This window comes from Mastacembelus armatus, chromosome 14, assembly GCF_900324485.2.
Source record: "Mastacembelus armatus chromosome 14, fMasArm1.2, whole genome shotgun sequence".
NCBI lineage: Eukaryota > Metazoa > Chordata > Actinopteri > Synbranchiformes > Mastacembelidae > Mastacembelus > Mastacembelus armatus.
In genome coordinates this window covers 19,267,261-19,282,931 of record NC_046646.1, presented here as the reverse complement: position 1 = coordinate 19,282,931, position 15,671 = coordinate 19,267,261, and the positions used below count along the sequence as shown (strand labels likewise).

The following is a 15,671-nucleotide window of genomic DNA, read 5'->3' as shown; positions in this document are numbered from 1 at the left end:
AATAAGTTTGCGTTTTAAATAGTGAATGTTTAGGACGATCCACAGAAGAAAGAAGAAGATGATTAAGATCTTTTCACTGATGAACGGCCGCTCACTTCACGTCCTGCAGTATCACGTGATCTGAAACCTCGTTGTTTCGACCAATCAGAGCAATTTGCTTCTACGTCGTTTACGTACCGCTGCAACCCGGATTGTTTCACTAAACTCAAATTATAATTAATTTCTGAGCAATAGACTTTTTGTTTACTACCCTGCAATACAGAAAACCTGCAAACAGCATTTGAGAAGCTGCCACTGGTGGACTTTTTATATATCTGCATAAAAATAATACGTTATTTAAAATTTTTTTGCCCTTAAATTTCTATCAATTTAGCACTTAGAGTACTAGTTGATTTCTGTCAGGGGAAATCTGCCATGATGTATACCGCAAGTCAGTAAGGTAGAAAAAAAAAATTGTGCAGAACTTATGTTTTCATTAAAAGTGTAAAGTATATATGTAAGAACACAAAAATAGGACATATGGACAACATATTGAAAAACAGTGGAATTTGCCTTTATTTCATTCAACAGAGAAACTGCTGTGACATTGGAGTAAACCACTGAACAGAAACTAACATTCACACTGAGCCGCTGAGACAATGACTGGCACAGTGGAGCAGTAAGGCTTAAGGATGCCTCAGACACATACACGCGCACGCACGCAACACAACACACACTCACACACTCACTCAACTTTCATTTACATCAGCTATCTTACACCTCTGTGGCCGCTCGTGCAGCAGCCTTATCACTATCCCCTCTCCCTCTAATGTGTTCAGTCAGAGATGAGGGGTGAAGGGTCACCTTAAAATGAGGTAACCTCTGTTCCCTGCTGTTGCCTTAAATGCAGGGCCATTTCAGTGCTAGGAGGCGACATAACACAGAGATCTTAACTGTTCATCTCTATGGTACATCTCTAAGCAACATAACCCCCAGCAATAACACTGCAAGGCCTGCCGTGGGCCTGGAGGGTGGTGGGATTTAGGGGGTTTTTGAGGGGAGGTCATGCTGTGGCCAAAGGGAGGGCAAGGAGGAGTAGGACACCAGCTGAGAAAGTGATGTGATTGGTCACTTGGTAGAGCGCCGGGTAGGCTCAGAGGCAGTTGGTGGAGGTGGCGGGCCGCGGCGGTCTAGGTCTTCGATGTAGAACATGATGAGCTTCCTGCGCTCCTCTGGGACACACTCCAGAACAAGGTACCGCTTATCATTCTGAAGGATCTTCTCCACATCCTTCAGATGCTGCTCTGACTCCTGGATCAGTTTTCTTGATCTGGGTTAAAGGATTATGCAAGGCAAGCAGAAGGTACTCAGAAGGAGAAGGTAATAGGTAATCAATGAATAATGAAAAGGTGCATCTCAAGTAGTGGGAAAATCATCAACTATGACAAGTTCAGTTTGTAATACAACAAGGCAGAATCTTGGGGCTGCAATTGCATCAGGTTATTTATGTTGAATATATATGCAATGAAACATAAAATTGTTAACTGCTGTTAACTGTTGATCCTCCTTTTGACTCTGCCCAGTATGTTGCAGTGAGTGTACAGACCTGTATGTGATGAACTTTGTCTCCTTTAACAGGGTTCTGAAGTCAGCTTTGGCTGTGATGTATTTGTCTTTGATGTAGTCTTCAAACTCACGTTGTCTTTTCTACAAAGACAGATGAAAACATGAGACACCAACACTGGATGTTCATTTCACATGAGACTGGTTAAAGTGTCCTATGTACTGTGGTGTCCACCAAATTGAAGACCTTTTTAAGACCATATACAATGCAAATTCCTAGGCTTTTTAGTGATATTGGTCAAAGAATGATACAGCATCCACATCCTTTCGTATCCAATTTAGAAATACACAACCAAAACACCATCAATGGCAGGGTTCTCATAAAAGTCTTACTCTGTCACTGGAGGAGAACTTAATACAGCGAGGATCTTCCTTGATAACCTTCTTCACCTCCTTCCATGTTGTTGTCAGAGTGATCTACAACACAAAGATAAACCACCTACTACAGATGACACCATCACCACTTTTTGCCGCTTTTTGCTTAATGTTTTTATTTCTCACCATGCTGGTCTCGTCGAGCAGCTGCCTGAACTGTTCTTTCTTCTTCTTGGCCAGCGCTTCTACATGTTCATTAAATAGCTTCTCCTTCTCCTCTCTCTCCAGCAGTGACGCCGACTCCCAGCGATGATCTTTTCGCAGGTTCCGACGTGTGTCTGACCACGTTGCATCCGAAGAACGTACCTGAGGAATGAATAAACATTTAAAATACAGATGAAATGTAAATGATCACTTATAAGCAAAGTGTTGGCATCTTTTGAGCAGCAAGAAAGCAAATATAATTTGCCCCAATAATATTTTTTTCCAATCTTCAGGTTTTACTAAACAAATGAAAAAACATAATGCATTATCATCATCATACTTGTTTCTGCAGAGACTGAGACTGGGGATGTAACCACATCTTGTCTCAGTGGCTACAATCAATTATGTTGCCAAAATATTTTGAAATGTAAACCATGACAATCCACTAATGGATTAAGAATTACTGTAAATTCAAGTTTCTTACATTCCTACAGCAGGTTTTAAGCTGCAGAGCACCTTACCATATCAGACATGAGCGCTTTGAAATGCTGGATGGCCTCTTCCCTCTTGTGCTGCTCCCTTTCCCGGTCGATCTCTTTGGTCTGTTCTGAACGAGCCTTCTGCACCTCCCGTTCCCTCTCTCTCAGGCTGGCCTCGATACGAGCCTGCCGCTCCAGCTCTCTCTCTTTCTCGATGTCCACGCTCTGTGTAGGATGAGACACGTGGTTGGTGTAAGTTTTCTTCATTGTGGGATTTCAACAGAAGCCAGGTTTACATCCACAGGTAGCCCACATTTTTATTGAATCTCAAGAAAAAAGAAACAGCAGGCAGTGCTCAGCAGTCCGACGCTGCTCCTACCTTGGCTTGTTTTTCCATGTACTGTTTAAACAGCTCTTCTCTCAGTGCAGAGCTTTCCACAGACTTGTATCGTGGGTCAGTCTCCAGCCTTTCTTTCACTTTGCTCCACCGCTGGCCTCCCTCTATGTGCTGCTCACTTAGGAGATCAAAAAAGTCCTGCTTCACCTGGAACCACACATACACAAATCAAGATTAATTAGATACCTGTCCAAAAATTATGTTTCAGCAACAAAGCAGGAACCTACAAATGACAGTAATCAATGAAACATTAGCAGGGCAGAAGTCTTAACTCACAACCAATCAAGCTTTTTAGCCTAAAAACCACCACAGTCTTGTTTTAGAGAAAGATGCTATACAGTGATGAAAGTGACACCTTCTCTCCTCTGGACTTGGAGTCCTCTTTCTCTCGCTTCCTCATAGCAGTGATGAATTCCATAAAGATTGCCTCCCTGTCCTTCATCTTCTCGATGGTCTTAAATCGTGGGTCTCTGCCATGCTTCACTGCAAATTCACTAAACGTTGTTCTGTAAAATTAAAAAAATATGAATAAGTGGCACAATCACCAATTACAAACATCGCAAATAATCTCTTCACCACACCAGAAATATATGCTACTAAATAATACTATTATTATTATTATTATTATTATTATTGGCCCATTACCTCGGTGTGAGCTTTGCTTCCTCCATCATCTTCCTGAACTCGTCTTTGGCCTGCATCAGCTTATTCTTCTTCTCCTTCCTCTCCTCCTCTGCTCGCGTTTTCACATACTGATCAAACACCTGAAGTGCACATAACCACAAATCTGTGACTAAAGGTTTTTTTGATGGCCAATATGTCACACAATACTGTAGGAAAAAAAGTGAAGTACGATTAACACGTGAAAGAGACAGAAAGTGCACCTGTTTTCTCTCTTTTGGGTTGAGTAAAAGGTAACGTGGGTCGAACACAATCTTATGAAGCTCCTTGTCCCAAGTGGAAAATGCAGACACCTACATGTGAAAGAGACAACAAAGGCATTAGCTAAGCTGTAACCAAGGGCCACAGAAGTCTCTTATAAACTGTCTATAGCCAGAAGAGAAAAAAAACCCCAAAAACTCTGAACAGTGTTATGTAAAATTTCAGTTTCCCCATGATAGTTTAATTCTACAAGAGTAAGAACTACTTATAAAGTGTTAAGAGAAAAAGCTACAAAGGTCATTGAACCTTCACTGAATATCAATGAATACGTTTATTCCGTCTCCCTGATTACCTAAAAAGCCCATTGTTAAATATCTAGTAACTGATACATCTGTTACCCCTCTCTCCAGCAGCATTTCTCTGAACTGAGTCATCCTGGCCTCCAGTGGCACTATAGCTCGTTCTCTGGCAGCTCTGAGCTCTGCCTCCATTGCTGCTTCTTTCTCCGAGTCTGCCTCCTTCACATCCTCCTTCCTGTGTGGGGGAGCCACAAAAGGCCATGAGAGGCGGCAAAAGAGAATCATAAAAGAGAATGGGGAAAAAAGGATGAGAAAAGGGTTAAGGAAGACAGAACAAAGCTAACTCAGTATTAAGTAACAGGTAAGATATATACGTACTTCCTCTTTTTGGCTTTGGTTGGCTCCTCTTCCTGATTTTCTTCAGTAGCAAGAACTAATTCTGGCTCCTCCTTATTAACACCTACACACAAACATAAAATATATACTACAGACCCCGAAATGACAGCAGGGCTATAATAATATTATTTACATCCATATCACACACTGTGCATTTGACTACACAAAAGTAAAAACACCTTTCTCAGTATAAAAACCATGAATGACCTGGATGTGTGCCGACAAGCAGGCAATTTATTCAAATTATTAATACTAAAATAACAATAAGACAAAAATCTAAAGTAATGTGCTGTCACTGACAGTATGTTAATGTGTGTTTGTCCACACCTGTCTTCTTGCCATCCTCCAGACTTCTCTTGTGCGGCGGCTCCTGAATGTGCTTGTCAACATCAGCTCGACCAACCAGCTCTTCAGGTCGGTCCCACATGGACAGCCGTGTTGTTGGGTTGTAGAAAAACACGCGATCGTCCCCTGTCCACACCACACACCTGATACAAAATAGATGAAATCGGTTGTCATCAATGGGCAGCTCAGAGATTGGAAGAGAAAAGGGAAATCGATTACGTGAAGGACTGATATTGCTGCATGCATACCATGGTGTGCCAGGGATTGGGTTGGTGGCTATAGGCCTGGCTCTCTGAGCGGCTTTCTCCTCCTCTGTCATCTCTTCTTCTTTAGTTTCCTTGATAACAAGAGAGAGAAAAATCTCACTACTGAATTCACTGATTTTTTAAAAGATTTGACTGCTTTACTTACTTAACACATCAATCTGTTTCTTAATGTTAAACCAGTCTTTCTACTCTTCACATACCTCTTTCTCATTATTAGTGTTTTCTGTTTTATTCTCCTCATCCTCCATCTCCATTGCCTCAGCTTCCTCCTGGGCCAAACGCTCTTTGGCCTTTTCTGCTTCTTTTTCTGAAGACAGGGAGGAGAAAAATATAACCACTGTGTAAGATTACTGAACCTGCTAATTATCAGTCACTCCACTGAGTCCACTGAGGAACTTTAAAGACGATTGTGGCCCTGTCTAATACATGACAGTGTTGCTGATTAGAAGAAGAGAAAAAAAAAAGTTTTGGTATAACTGGAAACCAGCCAAAGACTAACAGTCATCTCTGTCGTAATATGACAGGTACAACAGTTTTACTTAAAAGGACTACAAAGCACAGTGGATCAATTGGCCAGTGTGGTGAGTCAGTGTGCACTACTCAGCAGTACAGACCTTTCTCCAGCAGGGCCTGTGGTTTCTCCCAGGTGGACTCCAATGTTCGGTTGTTGTAGTAGTACATTTTCCCATCAGCTGTTTTGTACTCTGACCACTCAGGGAGCTGCAATGATCCAGCCATGGAGGTAGGAGCAGCTGACAGAGTCAGCTGGGGGTGCATCATGGAAACTAAAGGCGGGCCCATACCAGGAAGCATGCCTGTCAGAGAGGAGAGAGAGAGAGATCATGATTGGCTGCAATCATCTTTCTGCCTGAGCCACTAACAATAATTGCAGTAGACTATACTCTAGAAAAGGCACTTATTTATACATCAGTTTTTGAAATAGTATATCTCAGGTTACCCTTCTGTAATCACAACATGTATTAGGAAAACCAGGGGTAAAACAGGGAGGCAGCATTGATTCACTGCAACTTTAAAAGGGGCTATTCCTTTAAGTATCTATTTGGTCATGAAAAGAAGGAGATTATTTGAGTGGGAGAATAAATAAAATAATTGTATCATTTTGTGGAAGAAACTGCTCAAGTCTAAACATAACTGATTCACAATGAATACAGGCCACATACACAAACAAACAAAGCAGTGACCACACACAACCATGCCACAAAAGAAGACAACTACAGGACAACATGTAGCCCTAACAGCTGCTCTACCGAAGAACTACGACACAACAGTTCTAACAAATACGATCTCTGTCTCACCTTTACAGTCACCAACCCCACACCCAACAGTCAACAGCTTAGCCAATCTCATGATTTAGACACTGATTTCCAAGTGTCCTCTTGTTTCCCAGTCACCATAAACAGTCAAAGCAGTGTGTTACACTATACCTACCAGTTTCTGAGGACAACTCTCAAAGGAAATCCATCAGTTAGTGTATGTAGAATACTCCAATGTCTGCACTAAGAAATAATTTGATTGTTTATTTTAAACAAGGGACTGCTCAGAAAGTAGACTTTAGTATATTGTCCAATGCAACATTATTTAATCTAATTATCTAATCCAATACAATAAACTGAGCATGTGTTATATGTAAGTATAATCATAATCAAACTACATATGCTGCTTCAGTGAAAGAAATTTCATCACTGTACCAAAAGGATCACGCTCACAGCATTCACCAACACAACACTATTACAAGGTTTTCAGATACAGTCGCTTCAGAAATTACTCCATTTATTCACTTTAAGCACACAGGGTCTTGCCCCCTATCCTCTTCTCTATATACACTAATGAAATTACCTGTAACAGTAATGGATTCTCACTTTTAAAAAATTGTGATGATATGGCTTTGGTGGACCGTCTGACAGACGAACATTCCCAGTCCATATTAAGGGCGAATACATACACTATGGTCCTTTGTTTCCAAGAGAGTTCCCTCATATTGAATATCAGTAAGACCAAGGATCTGTGCTGCAGGGTTTGAAACCTCACTCCCTCTCCTTGGACCACTTAAGCTGGGCAGGTAGTGGAACAGGTTGGAACAATTAAAAATCTAGGCACTGACTACTTCACAAAACGTGGAACCTGTCTATGAAAAGGCCCAACAGCGCTTGTTTCTCTTGAGCGGGCTGAAAATTTTTAATATTAAGTATAGCATTTTAAAGTGGTATATTGGTCTCCAATTGAATGTGTTCTCACCTTCAACACTGTATACATTGTGTGTATTGTAACAGTTTCCTCACAGACAAGAGCAAAAAAACTCACATGAATCATCAAGTCTGCAACCAAAATCACTGACACTATTCAAACTCAACTCACAGACCATTATAGCTGTGCAGTGAAAAGGAAAGGCTAGTATCATTGTCAAGGATCCTTCACATTCTATTCATCATTTTTTCCAGCTGCTTCCATCAAGCAGTCGCTTCAAAACACCACTGGGTAAAAAGAGAAATTAAAACAGCTCTTGCATACCCACTGTAGGATCCTGTTTAACCAATGTTAAATAGAATGTCAGTACCTCTTAATACAATATTCCATGTAACTTTATTTATTTAGCAATTGTTTGTGTTTTAATGCTATTTTTAGGTGACTAGAATTTATGTTGATTGTGACTTAAGCTCAAGACAATTTTCTATTGTTAGTCAAGGTAAAGACACCTGACCACAAGTTACAGTGCCACAAAAAATGCTCTGAATGCTTTTGTAGATGAAAGATTTATGAAATATTTTAGTTTGTGATAATTTGAAAAAAAAAATCTAACTTTGTAGTTACAGGTTACTGAGTGGAGATCCATGGGTAAAAATGGATATTTCATTATCTTAAAACTATATCTAGAACACAAAGCGTGCCAAAAGTGGAGGTCTGAATACTTTCTAAAGCCACTGTATACCGTATGACTCATGTAAACACATTCACTACCATGCCATCTACTGTAGATCTGAGAGGCGAGCGGCTGGGTGTTTACCGTTGGCGCTGGGGCCTGCCTTTACACAGGGAGCACCTACTATCTGCATCATTGCTACACCTGCAAGAACAACGGACAAGCAAGCATCTGGTTGAACAAAGCAACAAACTAGACATCAGCTAACATGGTGTGTAAGAGTTTGTGTGGGTGGCCCTGCTCAGATAAACACGGCAAGTTACTCAGGATTTGTTGACATTTTGGTGGTTGAAACGTATTTAGACACCAGATGTGTACTTTGGGTTTACAATCTAAAACTATAATTATTTTAGAAGATATTATATTGACATTAACAACAAAAAAGGAAAAGAAAACAAAATGTAAAAAAAAAAAAAGGTAAAGAGTGAATGCATAATGCTGGAACACCACAGACCTCAAAACATCAATCAAGAGGCACTCATTCGGATTTGTCAGCTGAATCTAAACCTAGCCCCACCCGATTATAATCGGTGGACACTTTATACATACAATAAATTACTCATAAGTTCTTCCATTAAAACTGTGTCAAAATAAAGGACAACGAACAAGGAAAAAAACAACAGAAAGAACTTTGAAAGCAAACACAAAAGACTAAAAGGAGCATTAATTTACATTTAAAGTCACTGCACTTAAGACTTTTGACTTATGAATTTCTGAGCTTAAATTATTGATATAAAGAAAGTTTAACTGGGAGAAATGATCAACTAAACAGAAGTTGTATCACCCTGTTGGAGTTGTTGAAACTAGAAAAAACAGTCCACTCCCATTAATGGACAGGAGTTGCTTCCCTCACAAACGACATTTGGCAGAGTTCAGACACACAAACCCAATAAGATTCATTTTCTCCTGGCATAGAATTAATGTTAACAACATGTGGTTCAATCTGCTGCCCATGTTTCTCAATTTAAACATCAAAGGTGATGGCTCGTGCCTAATTTTGTTTAGCCCAGAATCGCAACAACACCAGCAAGTTAAAGTGGATAAAACAAAGGATTTTTAAGAAAAGGATCAACATTTGAGCCAGTCCATACAGATACGCTGAGACCAGCTACATGGGCAGTAAATCTACCATCATTCACAGATCATCCTATATACTACACACACAAATATACATATGAAAATTTGGTTAGTAGCATAGTAATAGAGGCTAGATCAGGTGCCTTGTTAGTTTTTTTGCTCTTAGCTTTCAGTTCCTACCTGGTAGAGGAATGTGCATTCCCGGCAAGGGCACCCTGAAAGGTGGCACCATGACAGGGGGGAAGGCAGGTATAGCTGCGGAGGGCTGCGCCACACTGTGAGGCAGAGCTGCTGGAAGCAGTGGCACAGTCTGCACTGCTGTGACAGGTGATGGCACCGTGGAAACAGTCACCACAGTGACTGGAGACACAGCAACAGTTGAAGTCACTGTGGCAACAGGGGTAAGGTCTGCTACAACAGTGGCTGTTGGGAATAAAAAGGGAAAAAAGACCATTTTTATTTTTTGCTTTGCGGTCGAGCATGTGTGGATGCTTGATAAAAGACTGTAAACTAACCTGCAATTGTCACAGTAGGGGAGGGGGAGGTGCTGGAGTCTGGACTGGAGGTGAGTGTGCGGGTGGGAGTTGTGGAAGCAGCCTGTGTTGGGGAGGCTGCCACTACCGTGCTGGCTGTAGTACTGACACTGCTTGAGCTGGCAGCTGGAGTCACTCCTACACTTGTACCAGTCCCTGCAGCTGCAGCCCCTGCTACAAGAAGGGGATTGAGTTCAGACTGCTGTATGATCTTCACACCATCAGGTTTACTCCATGATGACTCTCTGGTCCTGGCGTTGTAGTAATATGCCTGTGGAAGGATAATAGACAATTATGTAGGAAGACTTCTCCCAAAATTTACAGTCCAGTGTTTCTTAATCCAGTTTATCTAGTGTGTATATCCTTATATGAAACAACAACAACTGTCTACTAAAACAGACTTAAATCATGAACTAATTCCCATGTATCAGAATAGGGACCACACTAGTGTGCTTACATATAGCTCCGATTACCTTTCCCTCTGGTGTCTTGTTCTCTACCCAGATCTCCTCTGCAGGGTTTAGTGCAGGGGTTCCAGATGTAGGAACTGGGGGCATCCCAGGAGGAAACAACATCCCTGGAGGAGGCGGCAGGTTACCAATGGGTGGGGGGAGGAATGGAGGTCTCTGCAACAAAAGATAAGAAACAAATTTACTTTTTAAACTGTAAGGAGGCTAGTCTCAGGCATTAGTACAGTCAAAGTCAAAACCTTTTGGCACTACACTTCCATGAACAAAAAGATGCAGGGTATAAGAATGGGAGACAGTCACCTGTAGGTGGGGAGGTCCAATGGGTGGTGGCATGCCTCCTGGTGGTGGTATGGGTGGCATGTTGGGGTCAAAGGGTGGACGTGCAAATGGGGGTCGGGGCGGCGGTCCCCTCATCATCCCAAAAGGAGGTGGTGGCGGTCTAAGGAGTGGTGGTGGACCTCGTAACACTGGGGTCTGGGCAGGCGCAGGCGCAGGGGCAGGGCTGCGGAACCGTACTGCCTGCTGCGCCATTCTAACACAACACACACACAGACTTACAATCAGTGTTCAGAGTTACACAGAGTTACAAAAACCATGCTTTATCAATCTTTTTTATAAAAAGTGCAGTTAAAAAAAAAAAAAAAAAAAAAACAACTAGCAAATCAGTATTTGGTGCAACCAACCAATTCTCAGTACTTAGTAAATTACTCCTGAAAAACCACTCCCAGTTATTCTGTGGATTTAAGGTGTCTGTGTCTCCGTGTAATCCCAAACTGGCTCCAAGATGTTGAGACCGGGGCAGGACCATCTGTTGCAGGACTGCTGGTTCTTCTTATCTGACCCTGACTGTATGTTTGGGATTTTCTGGCATGCAGCAGATTAACATCTTTATAATTAACATCAAAACCTAGACCCCTTGCACAGTACTTATAATGACCTGCAGAAATACCTAGTTACTGATGTGGATGATATTTTCTGACAGCCTGTCTACCGTCACGTAGCGTTGTGTTTACCATCCACGTGAGTAAACGTTGAATTCTTTAGGGTGATCTCCTGAGGCCCGTGTCAAGTCTGCACATATTAATCCAAAACAAACCCCAGATAAATGTAGTATTTTAGCAGCTGGGCTCTCGGAGATCAGCTCCGGTCATATCACTGAATGGACGAAGCTGCGTGCTAATGATTGTAGCATAGCAAAGCTAACTGACCAGTATGCAGTAACATTTGAGCACACAGGGACTACGTCTGAGCACAAAAACAGAGCCTGGTGACTCACGGGGACCCCAGAGAAAGAAGAGACCGCCTATATGTTTGAGACCGGGCTGCCTGTGTTTACCGCGTGTGAAGAGAGAAGCTAGTTAGCTAAAAGCTAGTTTGCTAGCGCGGCTACATTCACAAGTAAATCCACTGTTTAGCGCAACCCCTCAACCTAAAACTACCCGGGACAATACAGTATAGTTTGTACTTAATACTGCATTGAGATGAAACTCATTTTAACACTTTATTTGTTTAATCTGACCTGTTGTCGCTGAACCCGATAGCCTCGCTCTCTGCCTGATCCGCCATTACAGGAAAATGTAAGCACTCTCTTCCCGGAAACGCCCCTAAGTGATTTTTTCTTTTCCTATTCGCTAACCTTTAATGTCAATCATAGAGTAGTCAGCGCTGTCTGGCCTCTGATTGGATAAAGAGATTTAGTAGCGCGTTCATTGGCCTGCCTGGATCCCATTTTTCGTGATGTCTTTGTTCAGTCAGTTGAGGTAAAATTTGGTATCGATTCGATATCAAGTGATTACAGGACTTTCATGTAAGGGAGATCAGTGTTGTGTAAGATTTATTCAGTGAACGCATCATCAATATTATCTGAACAGATTTTCATAACCACTGAATGATAATAACAAGAAGCTTTTGTTTTTTTAAAAATTATTCTAATGAACTGAATTTCCTCGTTAAAACAACGTTTTTCTCCTTGAAATGAGATATTTGTGGTTTGCACAGGCATGTCTGCTCTTTGATGAAACGGCAGCAATGCACTAAATGTAAAACTGAAATTAATCCCATCACTCTAGTATCTATATAATACAGGTACCACTGCTGGTAATGATACTATTGATATTTGGATCGATCCACCCACCTTTACTATGCACAGTGTTATCATATGGGAGTTATTGATAACCCAGTGGACTCTAATCAGTATAATCTTTGCATACTCCTTCTCCAACTATCCACTGTGAGTGTTGCAGTGCTGATACATATGTTGTGTGCTTCTACCCAGTAGTGGAAAGTAGTACACTTAGTCAAGTAATGAAGTACTACTGCTTCAGTATTTTCTTTCCATTTTACTTTATACTTCTACACCTGAATTTCCCTACGAGTATTAATAAGTTTATCTCAGCTCATCATACACTACATTTCAGAGGAAAACACTGCACTCCAGTGTTACTCCAAGACACCTGTGTGTAATTAGTTTTTGAAAAAAAAAACAGTAGAGGAAAAATGCTGTATAAGGAAAAGGAGGGAATCGTGAGATTAAAAAAAGTTGACATACTCAATATGTGAACAAATACAGGCACTAAATGACATGTAGCTTGTATTAACTATAATTACAACTAACAATCAGATTTTTACAGACATAGAATATGAAGTATATCTCACCAAGAGATTATATAGAGAGTTATTTTGTTTGGATATTCCTTGAATTAAATTATCTACACTACAGACAGAACATTTTAGGAATATAATTTAAAATCAAATGTAGATCAATCCTGCTAAAATTAGCTGCCAGTGTTGTATTGTGGATGTCTCCTAGAGCAGTCCGACCACATCAACGTCGTCCTCATATTTACACTTCACTTCGTTTCTGGTGACACTGTCAGGCTCTTCCAGACTCTCTGATGCTGTGGTAGAGTCGACGAGAACTTCATGACTGACATCAGCTGGACAATACTCTGCAGCCAAAGCCGCCTCGATCCTGTGTAGGTGAGTGCTATCAGAAATCACGTGTGCTCAATTAAAAACATAAAAACAAATGTCACTGAACTTTGTATCTTTGCATTCAGTAAATCTATACCCTATTGTAGAGTACAAAACGTGTGTAAAAGTGAGCCATCTTGCAATGTAGTCTGCCTGTAGTATTAAAACTTAGAACCTAAACCCAAATCATTTCTTCTTGCTGGTACTGGAAATAAATGTAAAGGTGCTAAAACAGTTTGAGAGTGTGTTGTATATTAGCTCTAATTTATCAGTTGTAAGAATCACTTCATTAGAATGGGCTGTGGAAAAAAAACTGTAGCTATCTGAAATATTTTCAGTGGAAATGGCTAACCTTGAACAGTGGCCCTGGACACTGAAGTAGAGACCCATTGTATGACATGGGCAAAAAGATGGGTAAGAATAGTAGCCCACTGTGTAGGGCATCACACAGGGACACAAATATGTGGTAGGACCCAGAAACATTGACTGATCTGGAGGTATGGCCTGTGGCATAAAAGAGGAAATGCCAGGGTCCTGTTCTCCTCCCGGTTGTGAGGGCAAACACTCCCTGACGTTCTTCTTGTGGGGACGAAACTCATAATCTGGTACAACAAAGCAGAGAACAAATGGAAATCCAAATTCTTGCATCTATACGAGAAGATTCAATCTGAACTCACTGCATATTTGTGCCAAAGATGCTGCAGTAACGTTTATATAATTGTTCATTAGCCTCCAGTCCCTATCAGCTGCTGCCATGTACAATATGTGTAACTGCTCGTACCAGGTAACAGTGAAACTTCATAGTAAGGCCTCTTCTGTTCCTTACTCAGCTTGGACCACTCACAGCCCAGCTGAATACTGGTGTCTGCATTGCTGTCTTCAGGATAGGCTTTGCGCACAGCTTGTCTGTGTATACGAGCCCACACCAAAAAGGCATTCATCGGTCTTTTAATGTGTCCATTCTTGTTTCGGGCAAACTGCATCTGCTTTAGATCTGAGGGAGACATTTGGGGACTGATTGGTTCATTTGCAGATGAAAAAAAGAAATTCCAGACAATGGTATGATATATTATAGCATATTTATAACCTTTATCACTGAGATAAAGATTTCCTTAGAAAGCTGCAGCATAACAAATAACTAAGTCAAAATTCTAAGATAGTAAAGGGGAAACTCTAAATATCTTTTAATGACTTATAATATCACAACTGTCGACTTATAATTTTGACAGAGGAAAGTTTTGACTGACAGTCTATTATCAAATTGAGTTACTGGTATTTATACAGTATGGCCCAATATTACAAATCACGCATTTGCCTATAAGAGGCTGTACAATTTTTCTGCCAATAGATCATTTAGGCCTTAATAGCCTGTATAAGAAATCTGACTTAGTGTGCGAGAATGTTATATTTAACTTTGTATCTTTATTTTCCTATTTCTGTCACAAACATGCTTCAACACTGTACCTTCCTCTGTTGGCGGGATGGTAAAACTGGTGACTGCTCCATCACCTCCCGGTCTGGGTGCGTTTGCGGGTCGGTGGAGCAGATCTGGGTTCAGGGGTTGTTCACCGGCACCGGCCTCTGGCACATGCAGCCTCTCGGTGATCAGGAACGGGAGAGTGAGTTGACCGGACGGAGGCAGCGTCACTGCACCGACCCGGGAGCCTGCTGCACCCTGCTGACCAGAGATTCCTGGGGTGACCACCTGCGACCTGGTCCTGCCATCGCTGCGGCCTCTCGCCCCCGCTGACACACTTTTATAACTCGGTTGTTTGTTTGAAAAGGTCTGAAGAGGTGGTGGCCTTGGAACCATCACTTGCACCAGCTGAGCCCCAGTAAGTGGTGTCTTCCCATTTCTTGCACCGATGTCTGGTTCCGTCACAGTGTCTGCCGGGTCGGTGTTTGCTCAGACCGTCTTTAACCCTTTCACTTTCCATCGTCATGACTGTCGCTGTTGTAATTTCGGGTTAGACTCTGGACTGTGATGAATTAAAAACCTTAGTTGCCCAAATAACGAAAACGTTTTTGGACCTTCCCCCCAGTAACCGAGTTTGAAACGAGATTTTAAGACAGAAAATGAACATTTTTCAAGATTTCGTTTCTGTTACAGGCTCAATATATCTTGAAGTTGTAAAAGTAATCATTCTGTAGAATGGTACATTTCACATGAACGTATATTATTGAATTATAATAAACGGATGCATTATTTTGTTCATCACTTTAATGTGGTGCTAATGTTAGTGTATATAGTTCAAATCTGAATATACACACTGACTAGTTTGTGAATTTCCCACCACAGAGGTTTATGATTACACTTTAAATTTTCCTTTATCTGTAGTGAAATATGTAGTGCAGTAAAAAGTACAAGATTTGCCTCTGAAATATAGTAAAGTATTTATGTATCAGAAAACGAAAATACTGAAGTACAAATACATTGAACCTGTATTTAAATACAGTGCTTGAGTATATGTACTTTCCACCACTGACCATGATCT

The 15,671-nt window shown here is 41.2% G+C and overlaps 1 protein-coding gene across 2 annotated transcripts; it reads right to left on the bottom strand.

Annotated features, from left to right (window-relative positions):
- Positions 1 to 531: 531 nt before the first annotated feature.
- Positions 532 to 11,787, bottom strand: tcerg1b (transcription elongation regulator 1b (CA150)). Of its 2 annotated transcripts, XM_026329039.1 has the most exons (21): positions 11,723 to 11,787; positions 10,504 to 10,735; positions 10,207 to 10,359; positions 9,716 to 10,004; positions 9,381 to 9,623; positions 8,208 to 8,267; positions 5,800 to 6,000; positions 5,386 to 5,492; positions 5,168 to 5,256; positions 4,902 to 5,062; positions 4,557 to 4,638; positions 4,278 to 4,413; positions 3,882 to 3,971; positions 3,643 to 3,761; positions 3,353 to 3,503; positions 2,980 to 3,144; positions 2,643 to 2,825; positions 2,104 to 2,283; positions 1,936 to 2,019; positions 1,586 to 1,686; positions 532 to 1,309 (listed from the first exon to the last, which is right to left on the bottom strand). In XM_026329039.1, the coding sequence occupies exons 1-21, from the start codon at positions 11,767 to 11,769 to the stop codon at positions 1,108 to 1,110; spliced, it is 3,075 nt and encodes a 1,024-aa protein (XP_026184824.1). In that variant the 5' UTR covers positions 11,770 to 11,787; the 3' UTR covers positions 532 to 1,107. The 2 variants fall into 2 exon arrangements, with proteins under 2 accessions (XP_026184824.1, XP_026184825.1); XM_026329040.1 differs by lacking the exon at positions 8,208 to 8,267.
- Between the last annotated feature and the right edge of the window lie 3,884 nt (positions 11,788 to 15,671).

Excerpts from the sequence above, each read along its gene's own strand:
- tcerg1b (XM_026329039.1), bottom strand. The coding sequence starts at position 11,769 with ATGGCGGATCAGGCAGAGAGCGAGGCTATCGGGTTCAGCGACAACAG. Across the intron at positions 10,005-10,206 it reads ACAAGACACCAGAGGGAAAG|GCATATTACTACAACGCCAG; the intron begins GTAATCGGAGCT and ends ATCCTTCCACAG. Across the intron at positions 1,687-1,935 it reads AGTTCTCCTCCAGTGACAGA|AAAAGACAACGTGAGTTTGA; the intron begins GTAAGACTTTTA and ends CTGTCTTTGTAG.